This window comes from Cynocephalus volans, chromosome 5, assembly GCF_027409185.1.
Source record: "Cynocephalus volans isolate mCynVol1 chromosome 5, mCynVol1.pri, whole genome shotgun sequence".
Taxonomy (NCBI): Eukaryota; Metazoa; Chordata; class Mammalia; order Dermoptera; family Cynocephalidae; genus Cynocephalus; species Cynocephalus volans.
In genome coordinates, this window is record NC_084464.1 from 41,897,002 (window position 1) to 41,921,245 (window position 24,244).

Here is a 24,244-nt window from a genome sequence, read left to right on the forward strand (position 1 = left end):
TGGTGGCTGCCGTGCAGCATTCCCAGTCAGCCCCAAGTCACCAAGGATCAGAGGGAGGGGAGACATAGGCCTCACCTTAGGGGATGACCACGGTGGCAAGAAGACAGACTTACCTTCAAAGAGCTGCTGGAGCTAAACCTCTCTCCGCAGACCCCCACAGCGGAGGTCTGCCCTTTCTGACATCTCTTTCAAGAAACAAGAGACCTGAAATGGAGAATCAAGGTTATGAGCAGAGCAAGTTGACAACTAGGGGAAACATAACAAAATATCATCCCCACCAGACTATCCAGGTAATAAAATTTTCATCCACAGTAATAATTCTTAGTCATTTGACATTTGTGCATCCTAGGTAAGGCATTTGTTTCCTGGTTGGTACTACTGGCTAGTAGGTTAGCATGCCAATTATTTTTTAATTACCACCTAATTAAATCTATCACCAGGCAAAAAGAAATTTCCTTCAGAAGTGAGGAGGTGCCAGAAAAGTTTCAATGAAGGCAAGTTCTTATGGAAATCAGCATGACACAGTGGTTAAGAGAATAGATTTTGATGTCAGACAGACTTAATTCATGTCTCAATGTGATCACAGGTGAATGATGTAATTTCCTTGATTTCCTTATTCACAAAGTTAGGATAACAGAGGCTATTTCTTTGAGTTTTTATGAGGATTCACAGACTTATAAGTCACCAAGCTTAGTATCTGGCACTAAATAGTGTCTCAATAAATGTTTTTATTAGTGAGTCAGACAGGGCAGCAGAGAGGATAATGTCTAGCTCACACTGGATGGCTTTGCTGGGGGAGAGAATGGTATTCTTTAATGTCAGTGGCTTTGGGACACAAAGGAAGGTAGAGGGAGAGACTCCACACATCACTGCTACAGGAAACTGACATCCAGCACAAAATGTAAACCAAACCAACCAGGACACTGAAAAGTGAATATAACAGCATGCAGGAGAGTAAATAACCCGCAGAACAAATAAATGAGATGTTAATGAGGATTAATAAGAAAAAGGCTTCTCCAAGAGGCAAGTATTCATCAATAGTTAAAAATATACTCCACATACTTTTTATTATTCCCAACACTACTCAATTTTGCCAGCATTTATTGAGGACTCTCTATGTGCCCATTGCTCTGCTTGACACTGTGGTGAATACCATGTAAACGTGGGGTGATGGTTTTCCCTGGATAGTGCTCGCTGTCTGGTTGGAGAGAAAACACTGATTCCCATGAAACTGCCAGAGAACCATGTAAAGTAAAGAAATGTCAAAACGCTAAAGAGACATAAGTGATTTCTCACCCACCAAAGGAGCAGTAAGGCCTTCCCTATACTCATTTTATCAATGAGTAAAATCTCAAAACTACTACCTTTCAGTACTTACCAAAACTTCAATGGAGAGGAACAGCATTTAGGAACAATTGCCTAAAGAACTGGCAAAACAGCTTTTCCTCTGATAACCTAAAAGCTTACCCCATGCTAAAGCAGACTATAAGAGAGCTGCACACTTAAAATGCATTATTTTCTACCTCCTACTTATCTCCTGCTACCCATCCTTCATACAGCTGTTCTTGCTAAAATGGGCCTTGGCATTCTGCCATTGATTTACACTGAGGAAGGTTACAAGAAGTAGCATTATGAAGCTCTCAGAGGAAAAATTTCTCTCATATCTCAGTGGTAGGATTAACTGTACTTTTCCTGTCATATAAGCAATAACTTTTTCTCACTGTTTTATGGAAGTATAATTGACATATAATAAATTTCACATTTAATTTTACAATTTGATAAGTTCTGATGTACGTATACATGGTGAGACCATCAACACAATCATGAAATAAACATATCCACCCCTCCAAAGGTTTTTTTCATGCCTCATTGTAATTTCACCCTTCCACCTCTTCCTGCATTCCTCATCCCCAAGCAACCTCTGATCTGCTTTCTGTCACTATAGATTAATTTGCCTTTTCTAGAGTTTTATATATAAATGGGATCATAAAATATATACTCTTTTTGGTCTGACTTCGTTCATTCATAATTATTAATTATTCATAATTATTTTGACATTCATCTGTGTTGTGTGTATAATAGCTCATTCCTTTTAATTTCTGAGTGATATCCCATTGTATGGATATTTCATATTTTGTTTATCCATTCACCTGCTGATGGAAATTTGGGTTGTTTCCTGTTTGGGGTTTTTACAAATAAAACTTCTATGAACATTTGTGTATAAGTCTGTGTATGCTCTCATTTCTCTTGGGTAACTATGTAGATGTGGAATGACTTATCATATGAAAAGTATACGTTTAAGTTTTTAAGAAACAAAGTAATCCCTTTCCCTCTTTGCATGACAATTAGTAAATTTACACCTGAATTTGTAACTTATTCCCAGGAAATGTGCAAATCTCCACAATATACATTTGAAATACTCACCTGATTTCTGGCTTCACCTTATTTATTCTTTTCCACTTTTTTCTTTGTCCACTCTCCTTCATCCTTATTTTTTGTGTATTTATGTAAGGCATGTTAAAGTCTTTCTGGAATAAGGTTTAGAGCCCTCGGCAAGCAAAAAAAACAAATTAAAAAAAAATAAAAACTGAGGACCTGTATTATGATCTCTGCTCTGTTACTAAAACTTTATGTGACCTAGAGTAAACTCCTTTCATCATCTCTCTGGTTTCCAACTTCATCATCAATCAACAGTAAAGCTGAATATATGAGCTCTGTGTGGTGTTCCAGCTCCACAATTCTTTGCTTATTTCCCCAAGGACCCTCTGCTTCTTGAAGCTAATTCTGTCACAAAGAACCAAAAAGGAAATTGTGGTGAATGTTCTACTTCCACCATCGCTACCAAAAGATCTTGGACTACATTAATCCTGGCCAAATGTCAGTACATTCACTTGGTTGCCATGGCAAACACCATTCAAAATAGGTAGCAAGTTTCTAAACTCAGAACTGTAACCCCAGACCCAAAAGAATTCAAGCAGACAGTCTTCTATTTCTTTTATTCACATAAAGATTTCCAGCAGAGAACAGATATGCATGTGCTTGTCCATAGAGAAGGAACAGACACAGGGAGGAACCACTTATTGGAGGGATACTTGGGTGGGCCAGATCCACCTTCCCTCAAGGTTGAGGGACCAAGAAATCAGATGACACCTGTTTCCAAAATCCCGTGTGCTTTCTGCCCCACCTCTCTTTCTGATGAAACTCGTCATATCTATGAGCTGTATCGAAGCTGCCAGCATCTAATCTAGAAAATATCATCTGAGGTTGAAGTGTTTCAGATAGGGCTATCAGTTCAGTGCCTGGGTGAGATCTCCCCACAAAGGGAAACATTAGTCAGCATTATGGCACTGTTAGGAGATGGTGTGCTAAAAACATGGTAGGTTTCCAAACCAGGCATATGTACCAGAAACATTAACGCAACTGCCTGATAAGGTGCCTAAAATTCCACTCTTAAAGAGCCATAAAAGATCCTCCCTCTGGGTCACAGATAATTTTTTACCTTAGGAATTTCTAAAAACATTGATTACCTGAGCTTAGGGGGAAGAGGTCTAGCGGCAAAACTTCACAGGACTTGGACCCCAGACACGTGGAGAGGGAATGGTGAGAGGCAAGGAAAAAGAAAAAAGGATAGGTCCTGAAAGATGGGAAGCTGGCTAAGTCTGAATTTGGCCATTTCGCAGTTGTGCTCCAGTCAACAAAACAACTCCTCTTGAGTAAGCAGGACCTCAATTCCACTCTCCTTATTTCCTAAGACTTTTCTGAACTTCCCTGATGACCTACAGGGACGAAAGGCAATTTTACAGATCGCCATCTAGTGGCTAGGGAACATGTGACAGACCATCCACCTCTTCAGTACATTTTGCACAGACTAGAACACTGTAAACACCTTTTATTTGGAATGGGGTGGGAAACTGCCGCGGTGGAGATGGGAATTTAAAACTGTTGACCTGTCGTTAACTGGGCCAGTGGTTCTCAGAATGCAGTCCCTGACCAGCAGCAACATCATCACCTAGGAACTTAGAAATGCAAATTCTCAGGTGGTACCCCAGACCCACTGAGTCAGGAACTCTGTGGGTAAGACTCAGCTCAAAGTCTGAAAAATACTGCGTAAGCTTTACATCGAGGGAAAGTTTCCACAGTGTTTCAGGATCAGAGGGTGCCCTCCAGTACTGTAGAAGATGCAATTACCCAGTTTGGCCACACGGTGGCACAATTCTGATGTCCTGACATTTAGAGGTAAGGGGCGCGGCAGGAGCACTGCTGAAGGAAAAGAAAGGCCTCTGCCCGGATATTGGTGGACTCCTGAAAAGTTCAGGAGAATTAGAAAGCCAAGGTAAGCGTTTTTATAAAAAGTAAATTTAAGCCAATCCCAAAGACGAAGTGGAGTTGGTCCAAATAATTCATCTAGAAAGAGAAATGCTGGCCTCTACCAACTGCAAGTTTAAAAATGGCTTTCTTCCAGCGAAAAGGCAGCTCGCTACAGGGTGTAGTTGGTGCAGAAAAAAAACAGGTGGGCGGCCCCACCTTCCAGGAGGTAAGTCCAGTGGAATTTGAAAGTCTGACTTTCCAGGTGGGGAACTGAGAGAATGGTGTTTCCTTATCACTCCTGACGTTTCTTTGACTAGGAAACGTCAAGTGCTGAGAGGAAGTTGAGGTCATGAACAGCCCCACCACCATCACCCTTTCCTGTGTTTGACTTCTACCCTAAGTTCTGTAAAAGACAAGAAGTGCTTTCTGGGCCCAGAGCTGCACAGCTGAGAAGGTCATTTTGGGACTGGAAACATAGCAGGGGCCATCTGAAAAGGCCATCTTTTCTTATTAATCCTCATCTCCACCTTTAACAGCACCCAGAAGGTAGACTAGAGGCTCCAATGAGCCACTAAGGAGTGGGAGGTGAAAACCTTAGAAGACAGCATGAGGCCACGTCAGGGTGATGAGAAAACTCTAAAACTTCCCCCCCCAACACACACACACACCCATATTATCTGCTATCCTTTTGCTCCACATCTTCTATTCCCAGGTAATTCCCTGGTGACCCAAATACCCAGGGACTGGGGAGCATGGGAGACTCTGAAGAAGCAATAAGAGCAGACGCCTAAATGGAAATGGTAACTACAGAAAGTCAACTTGAGCTTCCCTACTCCATTTCCATACTCTGGCCCCAAATATTCCCTTTTAGCGTCCCACTGAGGAGGGGTGAGGTCTGGAAATGGGTCGCCCCTGCTCAGCCCCAGATGGCAGCCTCAGGCTTCAGTCCCTAGCCGCCTGGCCGCCCCGTGCAGCTTCCGGTGCGTGATGATGTTTGTCTTCTGACTGAAGCTCTTGCAGCACACCTCGCAGCCGTAGGGCTTCTCGCCGGTGTGGACCCTGCGGTGCGTGAGGGCGTAGGAGCGGCTGCTGAAGCTCTTGTCGCAGTCACCGCAGGGGAAGGGGCGCGCGCCCGTGTGCGCCCTCTGGTGGATGATGAGGTGCGAGCTCTGGCTGAAGCTCTTCCCGCAGTCGGGGCACTTGTAAGGCTTGTCCCCGGTGTGGACGCGCCGGTGCGTGATGAGGTTGGCGCGGTGGCTGAAACACTTGGTACAGTTCCCGCACTTTAGGGCCTCTCGTCCGTGTAGGTACGCCGGTGCTTGACCAGGTCCTAGCCGAGACGGAAGCACTTGCCGCAGTCACTGCACCTGCAGGGCCGCTCGCCGGTGTGGACGCGCTGGCGTAAGGCCAGGTCCGACCTGCGGCTGAAGCTTCGGGTGCCCTGCGGACATGGGAATGGGCGCTCGCCTGTGTGCGTGCGCTGGTGGCGCGGGTAGTCCGAGCTGAGGCCAAAGCTCTTCCCGCACAGCGCGGACCAGAAGGGCCGCTCGCCGCTGTGCGTGCACAGGCGGCGCGTCAGGTCCGAGCTCCAGCTCAGTCGCTGGTTGCACTGCGGACACTGGAATCGCTTCTCGCCGCTGTGGCTGCGCCTGTGACGGTTGAAGTTGGAGCGGTGGCTGAAGCCCTTGCCGCACTGCGGACACTGGTAAGGCTGGGGAAGGTCCGGGGGAGAAAGGGGTTGCCAAGGACAGTCGATGGCAGCTCAGGGAATCAGCTCCTTGCCCTCCAAACTGCACCAGAAGAGAATCTTATCAGAAGGCTCCCGGGAGGCCTCGTCCCCACTGGGCAAGGCTGGAAAAAAGAGTCCCTGGAGGTCTCCAGCCTCGCAGCCCTCCTTCCAAGGGGTAGGGGTTTCACGTATATCACCTGCTAGGCGGAAAACAGAGGCCAGGTTTAGAGATGGGTGGAAGTGGACTGGAGTGCACATCAAGAGAATTGTGCCCTAGTGTTGAGACTACCATTGACCCATTGGGCAAATCACTCAGCAGCTATAAGACATTTTTCTCATCTGTAAAATGGGGGAGGGAGGGAGGACATACTTAACTGGTCTGTTAGGATGATTAAGAGGCTGCTTAATAAATATTTGCTGAATGGAGCACTTCAAAAGTAAAGGGATACACAGATTCAAGGGGTCCACAATTACTTCAAACTCAGCGATCTGGCTTCTCACTAGAAACCCAGACAATCCAAAAACAAACGTTAAGTTATTTCTACTTGGTTATAGTAAGTTTAAATTTCTAATCCTGTTTTACACATAATTATTTCCAGGGGTTCAGAGGCAGATATTTCCAAAATGGCTGAATGATGCACTCAGCAATTACTCTTTCCAAAATAGCAACAATAAAACTGGACAAATTTGTTAAAAAAACAATCAAGCAACGACTCTGGAAATTGACTAGAGGCATCAAACAAAGTGAAAAGCATTTATTCACAAATATTTCTTGAACCTCAGCAAGGACAGTGAGAGGCTGTCACATTTTAACCTGGAGCTGTTCCCATCATCTACCCAACCCTATGGCCCCAAAGTTCTGGCAGGAAAGGGCAGGCCATAAACATCAGCAGGCTGACTTTATTCAGAACAGAACAGAGAAAATTCCAAGCCTGGGGAATTGTCCAAAACAATAGCAATCTCAGTGGCAATAACAGCAAAGGCCAACATTTCAGCTTGCCTGAGAGCTACATACTTGAAAAAAGCAACAAACCTGTAGACCAGCCAGAAATTCAACAAGGAGATCTGGAGAATAATACGTCCAAAATGGGTCTTGATAAGATCCTACATTCCCTTCATGATCTGGAAATCTGTGCACATGTGCAAGGCTAAATACACTAGCAACCTATTCATTTCGGCTGAGCATGAGGCCCTGCAAAGACAGAAAGCAAAAGCCAAGACAGACTGGCAAACTGCCCGAACTTTGAATGCATTTTCCAAGCCACACACATCCACCAGTAAATGGTGGAAGACTTAATGGCTCAAGTCGTTTAAGCACAACCTCTAACCAATCATTGTCTAACCAATAAACCATGTTGACCTCTAAGAAGTAAGGCTTAAAAATGAAAATAAAAATTTAAAAATACTGTGCATGACACTGAAGGTAAAGAGACCCTACAGAGTTAGTCCAGGTAAGTCACTGAACAAATAAACAGCAACAACAACCACACAGAAATCTTGAAAGCAGCAAGAGAAAAATAATTCATCATGTACAAAGAAACCACAAAAAAATTAAGAGGTGAATTCTCATCAAAAACAATGGCTGCCAGAAGGCAGTGGGATGACATATTCAAAATGCTGAAAGGGAAAAAAAGAAAGATTTGTCAGCCAAGAATTCTATATTCAGCAAAATTTTTCTCCAAAAATGAAGATGAAATAAAGATGTTCCCAGGTAAGCAGAGTCTGAGAGAATTTGTTGCTACCTGCCTTACAAGAAATATAAAAGCAATCTTCTGAGGCTGAAAGAAAATGACATGATACAGTACCTTGAATCCAGATGAATAACCAAAGAGCACCACTAATGGTAATTATATAGATAATTATAAAAGACAGTATTTTTTTCTTTTTTTTTTTTTTTTGTCTTTTTCGTGACCGGCACCCAGCCAGTGAGTGCACCGGCCATTCCTATATAGGATCTGAACCCGCGGCGGGAGCGTTGCTGCGCTCCCAGCACCACACTCTCCCGAGTGCGCCACGGGCTTGGCCCAAAGACAGTATATTTTTTCTTTTTTTCTCCTAACTATGTAAGGATATTTGTATACAACAATAATTATAAAATTGTATTGTGGACTTAAGTATAGAAGTAATACATATTCCAATAATAGCACCAAAGGTGGGGAGGGAATGAAGCTATATTAGACTAAGGAAGTAACTCGGAAAGTAACTGGAACCTCAAGAAGAAATGAAGAGTACTGTATTAGTCCGTTTTGTGTTGCTATTACGGAAATACCTGAGACTAGATAATTATAAAGATCAGAAGTTTATTTGGCTTATGATTCTGGGACAGATACATCTGGCACGGGCCTCAGACTGCTTCTACTCCTGGTGGAAAGTGGCAGGCAGCTGGCCGGTAAAAGCAGATCACATGGCAAGAGGAAGCAAAGAGAGAGAGAAGGAGGTGCCAGGGTCTTTTTAAACAATCAGCTCTCACAGGACCTAATGGAGTGAGAACTCACTCATTAATCCCCCCTCCTAGGGAGAGCATTAATCCATTCATGAGGGATCTGCCCCCATGATTCAACCAGTTTCTAACACTGCCACATTGGGGATCAAATTTCCACATGAGTTCTGGGAACACATCCAAACTCCATCAAGTATCTCTCTAGGAAATATGTGGGTTAATAAAAAAGATTCTATAAATATATGCTTTTGGCTTTCTGCTCTTAACTTTTAAAAGAGGTATTCTAAAAAGCAATAATTAAAACATTGTATTGTTGGGTTTACAACATATATAGATTTAATATATATGACAATATGGCAGAAAAGAAATGGGATGAAATGAAGCTATAATGAAGCAAAATGTATATGTCTGACTGGAATTAAGTTAATATTATTCTGAGTTAGAGTGCGATAATTACAAATGTATACCAATTTAATTAAAAAGAAGGCAGTAAAGGAAAAAAGGAAGAGAAAAAGACACAAGAAAACAGAAAACAAACAGCAAAATGGCAAGCATAAATCCAACCATATGAGTAACAACACTAAATATGAATGGATTAAATACTTTAGTCAAAAGGCAGAGATTGTCAGAGTGGATAAAAAATCCAACTAGATGTTATCTACAATAAAAACACTTTAGATTCACAGACATAAATAGGTTGAGATTAAAAAATGGGGAAAATATATACCATGCAAACAATAACCATAGGCGAGTTGGAGTGGCTACCAATGTCAGACAAAATAGACTTTAAGTCAAAAATGTTACTGGAGAAAATGAAGGACATATTATAACGATAAAAAGGTCAATTCATCACGGGGATTGACAATTATAAACATACACACACCTAACAACAAAACTCCAAAATATATGAAGCAAAAAGTGATCAGACTGAAGAGTAAAAAGGACAATTCAACAATGACAGTTGTAGGCATCAATATTGCACTGTTGATACTGGGTGAAACAAGAAGACAGAAAACCAGTAAGGATTTAGAATACTTGAATAACACTTTCAAACAACTTGACCTTATTGACATAGAACACTGCACAAAAACAGCAGAACACACATTCTTCATGGAGCTAAAACTAAAATTATAGAAGAAAATTTTCATGACCTTACTTTGGTCAAAGATTTCTTAGATTTGACACTAAAACCATGAGGTAAAAAAGAGAGCATAATTAATAAATTTGGTCTTAATCAAAATTAAAAACTTTTGTACTTCAAAATACAACATTAAGAAAATGAAAAGACAAGCTACAGACTGGGAGAAAATGTTTGTAAACCATATATGAAAAGGGACTTGTATTCGAAATATATAAAGGACCTCTTACAACTTAATAATATGAATACCGGTGACCCAAATTTGAATAGAAACTTTACCAAGAAAGGTATGCAAAGGCTAAAAAGCACATGGAAATGTTAAGCATCATTAGTCATTAGAAAAATAAAAACTAAAACCACAATGAGGAATTAAAGATATAAATAAACCTAAAACCACTTCATATCACTTAAGTGCTGGCAAGGATGTGGAGAAACTGGAAACCTCATACATTACTGGTGAAAATGTAGAATGATGCAGCCACTTTGGAAAATAGCTTGACAGTTTCTTAGAAGGTACTATTCCATTCTTATGAAATGTCCAGGAAAGGCAAATATAGAGAGACAGAAAGTAAAATTGTAGTTGCCTGGGGCCATGGGTGGGAATGGAGAGGGACCACAAATGGTCACAAGGGATCTTGTGGGAGTGATAGAAATATTCTAAAATTGGATTGTGCTGATGATTTACAACTCTTTAAATTTACTAAAAATCATTGAATGTATACTTAAAATGGGTGAATTTTATGGTATATAGATTATAACTCAACAAAACATTTTTTTTTTTTGGCAGCTCACTGGCAAAACTTATTTTTTAAAGAATTTTTTTATTGAAACATAATTGATCATACATATTTGTGGGGTACAGAGTTAAATATCAATACCTATGTACAAATCAGGATAATAAGTATATTCATCACTACAAAACTTAGTCATTCTTTGTGTCCATTAACCAATTGCTTGCTAACCCCTCTCCCAAAAGAATTATTTCTAAGGTCCATTTTAGCTCTAACATTCTATCACTTTAGGAAGTAGAATGAGTTTCCAGGACACAGTATGTTTTCTTCAGATGGCTGGAGTGGTTTAGGGTGTAGGATGGTAAGGACAGGCCAGCTAAAGATTCAGGCCACCACATATAATCCAGGAATTGACAGTTCCACACAACCCATTGAAAGTTGGTGCAATTCTCCAAATAACCATGGTCAGAAGCAATAAAGAGGACATCCTAAACCAGAAGCTGATGCAAAATGTTTACTATCTGGCTCTAGAATATATTTTTCCTTACACATGAGTTATGTGTAGCTGATATTTGGGGACCAATATTTTTTTTAAAGTGGCAAAGCTTCACCAAGTGACTACCTAACAAAGGAGCTACTGAAACGTTCTGATTTCCACACCCAGGCCCATCTTTAACACTGCTGACTCACACATTTCCTACACAGAGAGAGATAATTTTATCTTTTAATTTTCAAGATCTTTTTTCATAGCTCCAAGGTCCTACTGAACCACAGGATATAAAAAATGATGCTAAAGTCAATAAATGATATAATCATAAAAAATAGGAGACAAATTCAATTTGAACTTGAAAGAAAGGTTTCCCTTGACATACTCTTCCCTAAAAGTTACACCACAGTCAGCTTTAGCTTATGTTTAATACAGTGTGGAGTATACTGACATTTATAAAGCAAATGTATTTCACAGGGCCTAGCTTCCAAAGCCCTGTAGTTTCAGGTATAACCTAACTTTTTTAAATTAAATATGGAAATGTTAAGCTTGCAAAAGACAGGAAACTTTCCCCAGGCTAAAGTCTCTGTTGCAGATAAAGAATTGTAACACAGCAAAATTGCTGGCTCAAGGACAGACATCCTTGGTGCAGGTTAACCTAAAGTTACTTGATTGTTATGTAAACATACTGAAGAAATTGCTGTAGGAAAAGACAGTATTTGCTAAGAACAAGCTTTTGTTCGTGGAAACATAGTGAGGAAATTGCTGTAGGAAAAGACAGTATTTGCTAAGAACAAGCTTTTGTTCGTGGATCGACTTAACCTTTTGCAAATTGCATTATGGAATGTCACTTTGTTATTTCACTGATGTTACCAGCTTCTATTGTTAAACTATACTTAGCCATAACTCCACCTATGTTCCTTTTCTGTAACTTTCTGGCCTGGAGAATAAATACTGGGAGAGAACCCCAGACCGGTGTTATTTTTCCAAGGAGGAATGCCTCTCTCCAGAGGGATCCTGGAAAATTAACCCCTTCGGGGCTTCTCACTGCTCAGAAGAAATGGGCTTTGAGTAATCCTTTGCATCTCCATCACCCAGGGGGAGAGAGGTAACAAAGAGAGTGCAACAGTAAGGGAAGAAGCAATCAATATAGCTTAGACAATGAGAGTACAAGTTCTAGAGTCAGACTGCAGGTTCAAATCCCAGCTCTACCACTGACTAGTTCTTGATCTCTACAAAGTATTTTTCCCCTTTTGCACTGTAGCTGCCCCACCTGAAAAATAAGGATGATGATAATATCTAACTCATGGGATCGTTGCAAAAGGATTTAGAAAAATTCTTCACAGATAGTAAATAGTACACAAATGTTTGCTATTTTTTTAATACTAAAACATGTTTATGTAAAATATGCTCAGATATGCTGAAAAAAGGTCCTGGGACAATTTGATAAGTTCCCTTTAAAAATAGTGACAAACCACATTTCAAAGTCAAGTAGAAACTACTTTTTGTTTTTTGTGTTCTTTTTGCTATTTTGTCTAATCCATGTCTTGGGCTATCTTTGCAATTGTTCACATCCATTAGTGTGAAGACTGCGAAAGTAGTTCTATTAACTACATCTAATATGTGTAATTTGGTTTTGAGTTCCTCTAAACCTATCCATGAGTTCTGGTATTCCCAAACCAAAATGAGACAGAAACAAACATATAACTATATATACCAATAACAGGCATATACAGATGACCTCTATGAATAAGGATGAGATGGATACCTGGAGTTATCTCAATAGGCTAGCAAGCAATGTTAAGGCTGGAGTATGTCTGTGACTGTGGAACAGTTTTAAACTGTTTAAAAATAAGTCATCATATGCATGAACTTTTTCTGAGCATGAGGTACAAACACATGCACAAAAAGATCCGTGTACACATGCGTACCATATAGGAGGTTGATCTATATATTTACTGTCCATTCAACATGATCTCAGATGTGTGGCAAATCAGTGAACCTTCCACACTACTACCAGTGATCAAGAGAAGCCAAATGCTGAAGATACTTGAGTCTACTGCTGCTGTCCCCAAGCCACATCACTTCATCACCTGCCAATGACAACACCAGACCTTTCTGGTTCCATATTCTCAGAGTAGAAAGAACTCTTCTCCAAACCTCCAACACATGTGGAATTTAAAAATTACCAACGTGTCAGAAAATATAGAGTTTGGAATTTAATGACTCCAAGGTGAGTGAGCAACAAAATACTACTTGGCATCACTGTGCAAAAAAATAAAAATGTAAGAGCTGGTCTTAGTAGACAGTCTGATTTAAAGAGCCACAGGAGTTGACCGTACCCTTCTATCACTCTGACATTCTCATTCTTGGAGACATTTTGGGCTACATAACGAAGATGGACATTATCTCTAGACCTACATTAAACTAACTTCTTTAAAAGTTTGTGAGGAATACACCAAAATGTAAAGAGAAGTTGTGTCTGGGTAGTGGGATTTTGAGTGTTCTTAAGTATTTTACACTCTTTGTATTTGCAACTTTTCTATAATGATCAGACATCACATTTGCAACCAGAAAAATATGTTTTATTCTTCAAAAATTAACAAGGCTACCTAGAAGGGAAAGGAGAAACCGTTGTGTCTCCCTTATACCCCTGGAATAAATCCAAATCTACTTCACACTCCAAATGACATCTTTCTCAGGACATGCTGATAGCACTTTCTCAGGAAGTGCACAGCTCCTGCACATAGTATATTCCATACAAGCTTGCTAAGTGAACAAACAGAGCAAGAATTAGAACACAATGAGATCTGGAGGTTAGGGATGTGAGATATCAACAGGTCAGTCTCTTTAAAGGACTCAGAGACAGCCATAAGTTGCACATAAGCTCTGGAGCATGGAAAACTGATGCAGAATGACAGTTCCATACTGAGGGATATACATGGCAAATGCCTTCGAGAGCAGGGACTAATAATGAGAACAACAAAAGACAAAGGGTATGGTTGACAAAGTTAATCCCAAGAAATAAATAATTGGATGAATAGATTGGTAAGAAGATTATGACTAAGGAAGAGAAAATGAAGAGTAAATTTGATTTCTCCCTCATCCACTCCCTTCCTCAAATATTGAATGCCCATAAAACCCTCCTTTCTGCTCATTTTATATTTGGACCCAGTCCTCTCACCTGCAGAAAAGGTTGGAATAAGCCCTAGATCAGCAGGTCTTGGGGTATCCAGAATCCATGGCTCCTCACCTTGCTCCAGCTGTGAGATCGGCTCAGCTTTAGAAAACAGGAATCCTGCTGGATCAATCAAAGATACAAACATTTCATACTGAACTATGGATTGCTTTTCTTCCCTATATTCTCTGCACCATAACACTCTAACAGAAAGAATTCAGATGACCATTCTTCAATTTGTCTAAGCCTGTCTTTTGAAATACCACCCCTCCACCAACTTATGTCCATTTTCATACATCTTACATACATGTAGTCCATTTTATTCTCAAAACTCTAGAATTTCTGTTCATGGACCATAAAACAAAATTCCCTGGGCGATGAGTCTGACTGCAAAGGTAGGCTGGGGCCATGCAGTTCATTCAACTTGTCTGACCCCAATCTTTGTAACCACCTCCACCCTTTCATGTTACCCTAAGCTAACCAGGCAGACTGGTCTATTTATCATCATCCACTGAATCCACCTCCCTTTGAGTCTTTGCTCTCACCCTTCTCCCCACCTGGAATGCCTTCATTGTTTCCCATCTCTCCATAATTAGTTCTTTTTGCCCACCCTTCAAGTTCCACTTCTTTCACCCATGAAGCCTTCTTTGTCCACCCCACCTCATACAGCAATTACTCTCTAGACCAGTGCCTCTTAAGCTATCTGTGGTGAACAACAGAGGGTTTTTATCTTGTTTTGTTCTTTTGCTGGATGAGTCCACTGATCACAGGCTTGGGACCTGTAGCAATGTCAAGTCGATATAGACTTTCTAAGTGCTTTCTCTCGGTTTGTGTACTTACTCCATCACAAACTGGTAACAAATAGTTCACAGACTGGCACTGGTCTACAGACCACACTTTGCTCTAGAACACTCATTTGACATTAAGCATATTCATTCTTCTAACATTTTAACAGGTGGTTTTTCTGTATGGATACCTTGCCTTGCCAGCCAGAAGGTAACTTCCAGGTGGGCAAAGGCTATATCTTATTTATCTGTGAGTGCCCCACCCCAAACTGTAATGAGTATGGGCTAACTGATGGTGGGCCCATAAAAGATTATGAGGGAAGTTTGGGATTTGAAGTAAAGAAAAATGTGATGGAAATCAACCAGATCTCTTTATTACAACCTTGATATTAATATCAGAAGGTAATACTAGACTGGTAAACCAAGGATCTGGTTAAAGCTGTTATGACTCCTGGTTTCCTTGATCCTCACAGCCTCACCTACTCACCCTCTGTATTAGTCCATTTTGTGTTGCTATAACAGAATACCTGCGACTGGGTAATTTATAAGGAAAAGAGGTTTATTTGTCTTATGATTCTGGGACAGTTGCATCTGGCACGGGATTCAGGCTGTTTCTACTCATGGTGGAAAGTGGCAGACAGCCGGCAGGTACAAACAGATCACATGGCGAGAGGAAGCAAGAGAGAGAGAGAGAAGGTGCCAGGGTCTTTTTCAGCAATGAGCTCTCATGGGAACTAATAGAGGGAGAACTCACTCATTAATCCCCCCTCCTCCAAGGAGAGCATTAATCCATTCATGAGGGGTCCACCCCCATGACTCAATCAGTTTCCAACACTGCCACATTGGGGATCAAATTTCCACATGAGTTTTGGAGGGAACAACACATCCAAACTCCATCACCCACTAAATGGCATGCCCATAATGGGAATGAGATAAATACCTGAAGACTGACCGACCCAGAAATCTCCTTCTCCCCAACCAGAATCACATCTCCCATTCCCAGGCCTTTTTATTTTACACAGCCCATTAACGTACCTGGATTTCCTATCATATCCTATGGGACTATTCAGGAAACAAAAACATGTTTGTAATAAAAATGTAATGGATAGAAAGAAATGTTATATGCATTTGGGTGGGAGTAGAGGTTGAAAGATTCATGGCTAAGAAGGTAGTGAGAGAGAGAAGGAAAAGAGAGGAAAATGTAGAAAAAGAAAATAAGAAATAAGGAGAACATAAAAGAGGCAGAAAGGGAGGGAGGAAAGAGGAGAGAGAGGGAAAAAGAATAAAAGGGACTGGTGTTAAAGAAAAGGTAACCATGAGTAAGAACGCCTGCCCTGTAAAACAGCTGGTGACAACTCATTTCTGCTAATGAATTTTTGGGTTCTGATGTGACTGACTAAGGTTTCTAAGGCTTTCACTGCAATGGCCCTGACATGGCTTTCTGAATATATTAACGAAATCAGGAATATTGCTGTTTTAAAAGAGCCCAGATTTCTAGAAAGAGTTATATAAAGCTATTACTCACTACTCTAAGTGCCCCCATAAAAATACAGTTATTACTTCCATTTTTAGAAAGTTCTTTGAGAGTAATACTGATCTAAACCATACCACGTTATCAGACCACTACAACATCAATTAATCCCTGCTCAGTAGCACTCCTTTTGGGGTTGGGGAATCAGTGGGGATGCTCTCATTGAGTCGTGCTGAAAATCTATGTACAGCTAATGAAGAGAATTCTGAAACAGGGAAGAGAAATGAAGTCTCACCCAAAGAAGTCAGATTTCTATAGTTCTCCCACATGACATCCCTGTACAGGGCCCTTTGTGCAGAGTCCAGACACCCCCATTTTTCCTGGGAGAAACTCACTGCCAATTCCTCAAATGTCAGCAGCCCCTGGGATGGCATGAGAGCCCAGGATTGGGACGCATAAGAGGAAGAGGTGAACAAAAATATACAGGGGGGCCTGGGGGGAGTCAGGAGGCCACATTCGCACCTGAACTCCAGGTGCAGAGTGTATGGGTGCCATGGTTAGTCTGTGGAGGGTGAAGATAGGGGAAAGTTAACCTGGGGGTAGAACGTTAGAGAGACCCCCATCCTGACTCCATTCTACCTCCCTGAACGTGACAGCTAAGAAGCATGTCCCTACTCACATCCTGCCCTTGCCCCTGAGCGACCCCTGGCCCTCTTCCAGAGCTCTCACGACCCTTCCCTAACGCTTCCTCTTTCCAGCCTCTCTCCCTGACACTCCCTTCCTTAACTTCCGCAGTCCCACAGGACCCACTCTCGAAAGTGCGCCCCCAGTCCCTGAGGCAATGTCTTTCCCTTGCTTTGCAGAACTGAAGTAGAAAGTGCCTGGGGAGGTGCGGAGGGAGGGGAGGAGTCCGATGAAGGGAAGGGAGAACTGGAGGAAGAGGAGGCAGGTTGAAGCGCTGGGTAGAGAAAGATAAGAACAAAAAAGACGCCAGAGGAAAACTCACCGGCTCACAGGGAAGGCGGGGTCTGTGCTCCCGGGCCAGCCTCTTTTCCTCACATCCTGCCCTTGTCCCTGGGCAACCCCTGGCCCTCTTCCAGAGCTCTCACCACCCCTCCCTAATGCTTCCTCTTTCCAGCTTCTCTCCCCTGACACTCCCTTCCTTAACCCACTGAACAAAGGCTCCAGCTCGGTCCGGGAAATGGGAGTGGGTGCGTGTCCGCCGCCAGCCTCTCCGGGGTGTGTGTTCTCACCAGCCTTAACTCTTCCCAGTCAGGGTCGACTAGGAAAGGGTGGCAAGAGGAAAGAAATGGGGGAGAAGTAGGGAGAAAACACATGCGCAACAGGGCTGCCAAGGACAGGCGCCGTGGGACCTGCCGGGACCGGACGTAAGGGGGACAGGGAGGCGCTGACCCGGCTTGTCGCTCTGAAGAGTCCAGGTGGGTCCTCCGGGAGCTGAGAAAAAACAGGAGGTGGGATCTCCGAGCAGACTTAAGGGTTCAAAGATGCCATCCACTTGTCTATTCAACCTCCTCTCTTCTGACCAACTCCACATCCTTCTTTCAAGTGTGTAATTATCAAGGTCCCATGGTGTGCCTTATTCCAAACATCCCTAGTGATCTGGCAAAATTCCTTTGCCTTCCTCCCTGACTTCATCTCTGTCTATACTCTTCATTCTCCCTCACTTTCGCCCAAACCCAGACCACTTACCTCCTCCACTGAGAGCCTCCCTTGCCTGTCTCCCTCCTTACCACCCAATCCCACACCCTGCAGAGATATGCAATGTTATCAATCTGCCTCATCCAGAGGACCACCACCAGGTGTGTGTAATAGCATTTCCTGGATGATTCCTCTCCCTTAGCCGGGATTGACGATGTCACGTGCCTGGGTGCTGGGAAACCAAGCCACACCCTTCTTAGAAGTCATTCTTGCCACCAAGCCCTTGGAGGCACTGCAAAGGAGCAGCAGGGGGACAGGGAACCGGCAGCTCACAAATGGACTTGATATACTTAGAGAAACAAGGGTAGAGGTGTAGCACAGGACCGAGGTTAGATGTTTAGCCACTGTAGAGAATGAGGAGGTAGAAGAACAAAAATTAAAAGTCACCTCTCTCTGTTTTGGAGAGCTCAAGTTTGCCTCAGCCTCAGCATGCCTAGCAAGTGATTGATAATATACCCGTCAGAACAGGCCCTAGTAAAGTGACTGACTTTCCAAAACTGACTTCACAAAAAACAAACAAACAAACAAACAAACAAACAAACAAAAAACTCTAACTTCACAAGAGGCTGATGTAGAGCCAGAATGACTGACTACTTCTGAATAGACAGCACACCTGGTCCGAGTAGTGGGATCAGTTTTGCAATCACCCTCTTCAGGAAACCAAATAACAAGTCAAAAGGTTGTTTAGAACCCAAATGGTGAAAAGAATACAATTGAAAGCTCTGTCTACCTTCAGCCTCATGATGGAGCTAAGCATACAAATCACTCATTTCCCACAACAAGAATATTAACCTAAGCACTGGAACTTATCATCCAGACCAGTGCTTTCTACCTTTTTTATTCCAGTTGATGACATTCTTGTGAGCTTTCTTTACTCCTTACCTCCCACCCCAACCAGCCACGAGTCTAGCCATTGCTCTCTTGGCCTCATCCCCATTTGTATAAAGGAAAATAGCCCATCGCCGTGCAAACTTTAAACATCCTCGACTCCAAAGGTAAAAAAATTTGTCATCGGCAATCATGATGCCTCTTCTCTACTCACATGCAATAGTTGGGAAACATTCTAAAGCAGCCAATAGGAAATCATTCTCAGAATGTTTGCAGTGGGACTACAAGTACATATGCACATTGGGCATTATCATTTAATCTTTGTTCAGCCCCCATAAATAAGCAGCTTAAAAATGGGGTTTAGAGCTGGCCAATTAGCTCAGTTGTGTGAGCTAATTGGTTAAGTCAAGAGTCTTCCCCATTAACATCCGGGGTTCGATCCCTGTACCATCCAGCTGCCAAAAGGAAAAAAGGGGGGGGGGGGTTGCCTTGACAGTTTTACATTATTGATGCCAAATAGGAAATTTATAGTCAGTAATAGTTACTGAACAGAATTAAACCAGGTGGGGAAGACTCTTCTGGCTGGAGCATTTGTAAGGCCTTGCACCAGAATAGGTGTGGAGAGGAACTGAAGGAGGCCTAGAGATAGATATAGGGGTTCCCCCAAAATGCGACTACACAGGCCATACACCATTTGTAGAATCATCATCCTGGGTACTCTGGTAGTGTGGAGGGGCCATTGTAGAGTTACTCTCCTATATTATGAAAAAATAGAACCCAAAATAGAAATTATTATTGAAATACAGACCATAGGATTTCTGCTACATGGAGAGGTTTTAAGTCTTCCTGTTTCTAGGATGGCCTGGCTGGATCTCTGGAAGGACTTAGCTCTTTCACATTCCTTGGCTATCTCACTGGTGTTCTATAGCAAGTAAACCAGTCATAATTCCCTTTAGTTCTTTCTTCCAACCAGTTTGCAGCACTATATGAGTACTCAAAAAAGACCAAAAAGTAGTCAACCTGACCTTTTCTGTGAGAGCTAGAATGACAGATCTAGACCAAGAGCAGAAAAAACTACTTAGGTTCCTAGATGCCTCTTCAATGTTGCTGTTCATCTGCAGTTCCTCTTGGACAATTCTGGGGCCCACAAGCTGTTATATTGCCTCATTGCGATGCCCCACAAAGGTTAAGCAAAGAGAAGCACTAAAGCTGAGAAAGAAAAGGCAGACCTGTACCTGGTGTAGGTCTATGGCCTGCATCCTCATTCCCATTAGGGTTAAATCCTGCCAGTGCAGATGATGTCTGACAACCAGATGATTGGTTATTTTTCAGTAGGCTACTGAACTGCTGGCAGAAGCCCCATTTTCCAGCAGTCCTCTCCAGGAAATTTCCTGTGTCCATTCTGAATGCCAAAAAACTCCTCTAATGAATTCCCATCCTTGTTCAAGACTTCTGTATTCTTTCATAGTATCATTCTAGACATTTTGAGATCTGGTATCCTATAGCTCCTATTCCATGACTTCAGTTGTAAATTCCAATAACAACCTTCCCTTTAATTTCCTGAAGCCACCCTGTAACTCTCATCCCTATCTCCCTTTGAGATATTCCTATGTTCTTCATGACCCCTTTCCCAACGTGTTACTTGATTTCAATGACCCTTTATTTCTATATTTTCTATATTTTTGATTGCGCATGACCTCCCATTTCTCCTTTTTTTGCTTTAATCTCTACCCTCCCCTGATCCATCTTCCTTAAAACTTATAGAAAAAGCAAAACGATGGAGACAGTAAAAAGATCAGTGGTTGTCAGGTGTTAGGAGGTAGGGAGGGATGAATAGGTGGAGCACAGAGGATTTTTATGGCAGTGAAACTATTCTGCATGATATTATAATGGTGGATATATGTAATTATATATTTGTCCAAAACCTTAGAATGTACAACACCAAAAGTGAACCCTAATGTAAACTACAGACTTTGGGTGATGATGATGTATCAATGTAGGTTTATCAATTACAACAAATGTACCACTCTGGTGTGGGATGTTGATAGTGGGAGAGATTGTGCATGTTATCGCAGACAGAGTATATAGGAACTCTATGTACTTTCTGCTCAATTTTGCAGTAAACCTAAAACTGTTCTAAAAAATAAAGTCTATTTAAAAGGGAAATGTAGAGGGTTAGAAATTTTGATTCCTATAGTACGGGGTTTTAGGTAATGCATGCATGGGACAAAAGTCCTCAGATAGGAGGCAAGAGCCTGCAGCTAGAGGACAAGAGCCCACCAAATCGATTCTAACTAAATATATATTGATTCTCAGTTGATTTTTAGTATAGGGTTTTTAGGTAATGCATGTATGGGCAAAAGTCCTCGGACAGGAAGCAAGAGCTTACAGCTAGGGGAAAAGAGCCCACGGAATCAATTCTAATCACTGATTAGGTAAAGGATTATATACACTAATTGTTAATATAATGGGTTCATTGGAAGATTTTGTGAGTAGGAAACTCACACAGGTTTAATGCCTTTAATGTGGACAAGAAAACTGAAACAAAACAGGGATTGTTCTGAGGGCAATAACCCTTAATACGACAAAGCTTAAATGATAGGAAAATATGTGAGTTAAGATTTCCAAGGACGTTCTGCTAGATTAGTTAGTACATGGGGTTTTTTCCACATTTTGCTTTAAGCTGTTTCTTTGAGTTTCTCAAGAAGTCAGGCACTTTAATGATTGTTTTGTTTCTTTTGCATGTCACCTAGCTTAAATTTATGACTCTTTTGATGGTACATTGTTTAAACTATTTTGAACCATGCATGCTTGGATGAAGATTGTTACATAGCCAATTTCTTTCTGTTCTTACTATGATTGATTAACCAGCTGTTCTTTTCCTGTAATTTCCTTGTCTTTTCAATAAAACCTAATGCAAAAACCGACTCAGGGCTGTACCCAGTTTCTCCTTCTAACAGAGGAGTTGCTGAGGTGCAGCCCCTTCAGGTTTCTCATCATATTCATGTTGCTTTGAGTAATCTTTTTGAGTCTCTGTTACACAGCAAGAGGTGTAACAGGAAAAAAAAGAAAAAAAATCTTTTAAATATCTCCCCATAATCCTATAATAAAGGACACTCCTGCAATCTTGCCCTCTCCTAATTACCAAAACTCTCTAATCCCTACATATGGCAAATGCTTGAAAATACTTAAAAACATCAAATATCAAGAGCAAATTACTCAATCCCCCTCCCACAAAAATTATCCTTCTTCCTCAGTTAAGATTTTCTATTTTCTCTTAATTTCCTCACAGCTGAATGTTCTTTTCCAATACACCCCCACAAATGACCATCCGCCTTACTGCTCACCCCTAATACATCATAGCCCTACACACACAGACACAGTGACAAGGGGAGCAGCTGCTCGATATCTTGGGATGCCCGGCTGGGCTGGTAACACTTAGAATGACCTGAAGCAAGTCACTCCGATTCCTCAGTTTTCTCACCAGGAAAATGGGCCCATTGCAGCATGCTTTTATTAGTAGCTAAAATACAGTATGTTGAAAGAACCTTGAAGAGTAATGAAATGCAAGAATGGTCCCTATTAAAACCAGGGAACTAGGCCTTTCTCAATTTCGCCACCCTGCAAGTCCGCGGGCCACCCCAGCAGGATACCAGGAGAGGGCGGGTCAGGGGGCGGGGCCCCTCGCTCCCGGCGTGGACGCGCGGCCGCTGTCATGGAGACGCCTACGCTCCACTGAAGGCCCCGCCCCTCCCTCCGCCACAACGGCCGCCCGCCGCCCTGGGCCTCTCTAGCATATGCGGGAGGTCCGAACTTGGCGATCTTACCTCCTCTCCGACTGTCTGCGCGGCTTCGATGGAGCTGTGGGATCTCAGTGCGCGTTTACGCCTTAGCAGGAGCAGGCACAGAGAGGGCGGAAATAAAACAGGAAGCTCTGGGGAGCTGATTGAGCCTCAACTCCAAGCAGAGAACCCATTGAAAGAGCATAGAGGATAAGGAAAAAAAGAGAAGAGGGCAAGGGCGGCGAAGCAAAAGCGAGGAAGCTGGGGATGAATGACTGGAAGGAAGGAAGGAAGGAGGGAGTGAGAGTGAACACTTATGGAAGGAGAAGGGGGGCTCCGGGGAAGAGACTGGGAGTGGTTTCCAGGGCCTCGAGCTGATGGGAGAACAGAATGGCCGTGTAGGGGGCATGGCTATGGGCTTTTCTCCAGCCACAGTCAGCTGAACAAACATAGGGAGAGAGTAGAATTAGAGCTGGATTTAAATAGGAGAGTGATGTAACCAAGAGAGTATAAGTGAAAAAGGATAAGTATAAGGATAAGTATAAGAGTAAGCAAAGGAGTAATTATAATGGTCAACGAAGGAATCTAAGCTCAGTAGAGAGAGAAGTAAAGACATGAGGGAGGTGAGAGACAGCAATAAATATCCAGACCCCTAACTGAGGACAGAATGGAGAGAACAGAGTATAGAAGTATAACCTATGTGGATACTGATTTCACCAAGAATTACGCCAGGAGTAGTGCTGGACGGAGTAAGAGTGAACCAGGGGCAAAAATCTTCAAGGAATAGGGAGGGGCCAAGAAGATGAGAAAGGGGATTACAGCAACAAAGAGGGGTGGTGGGCAAAAGGGATGACATGATGGTCAACCCCGCACTCAAAACAGAGGACGACTTAAACAAATCTCTGACAGAGAAGGGCTGTTTTCCACATTTTAAAGATGATGACGCTGAGAATGTCAAAGGTCAAGCAGCTAGCTTAAAGTCACTCAATCAGAGAATGAAATTCTAAGCCAGGTAAAACTTAAGAGTAGAAATGATAATAAGAGGGAATTATGATGCCTCTGGCCTCCACACAACGCCAGGGACACACTACCCTAAAGGGACTTTCCCTCCAGAATTTCACCTTTCTCACCCTGGGGGACTCCCTCTGGACACCTCCAGGCAAAGTACTAATTATAGGCGTGGGACATAGATTCCCTAGAGCTCCATCCTCTCTCCTAAATAACAGCAAAAGTTGATTTCCTTGTTGCCTCTCCAGTGAGAGGACACATCAATATCCTTCCACCTTCTCTCCAACTGCTATGCCCTTTAGATTCAGGAAGGATATTTTTGTTACCACCACCAGCTATTGCTGATTTTCTACCACCACAGGGCTCAAGTTCTTGCCTTGCCTGTACCCCATTACTGGGCTCTTCAGCAAGAGACATCATCGCCTCTTCCTAGATCTTGATGTTTCACAGACAAGGGTACCTTCATGTCCAGATATTCTATTCGTTGCTCTGCTGACAAGGAAAATGGCACCCACCCCGCCTTCTTCCTTTAGCACCTGGCTCTGATCTCAGACACTCATTCCAGAAATCAGCAGGGTCATGTAATTTAGTCTTTTGTTTAAAATGGTTTTGCCATTTCCAACCCAGAAAATCCAGAGCA

The 24,244-nt window shown here is 42.3% G+C and overlaps 1 protein-coding gene across 1 annotated transcript; it reads right to left on the reverse strand.

Moving 5' to 3' along the window:
- Positions 1–5,243: 5,243 nt before the first annotated feature.
- LOC134378981 (transcriptional repressor RHIT-like) lies at positions 5,244–24,021 on the reverse strand. The gene is made up of 5 exons (XM_063098258.1): positions 23,992–24,021; positions 22,455–22,675; positions 17,440–17,722; positions 5,692–6,019; positions 5,244–5,638 (listed from the first exon to the last, which is right to left on the reverse strand). Exons 1-5 carry the CDS (start codon positions 24,019–24,021, stop codon positions 5,244–5,246), a joined length of 1,257 nt encoding a protein of 418 aa, XP_062954328.1.
- Between the last annotated feature and the right edge of the window lie 223 nt (positions 24,022–24,244).

Coding starts and splice junctions, on each gene's coding strand:
- LOC134378981 (XM_063098258.1), bottom strand. CDS start 24,021: ATGTCTCTTGCTGAAGAGCCCAGTAATGGG. Junction 22,676..23,991: donor CTGAAGAGCCCAGTAATGGG/GTACAGGCAAGG, acceptor GAGATCCCACAG/CTCCATCGAAGCCGCGCAGA. Junction 6,020..17,439: donor CGAGCTGGAGCCTTTGTTCA/GTGGGTTAAGGA, acceptor GACCTTCCCCAG/CCTTACCAGTGTCCGCAGTG.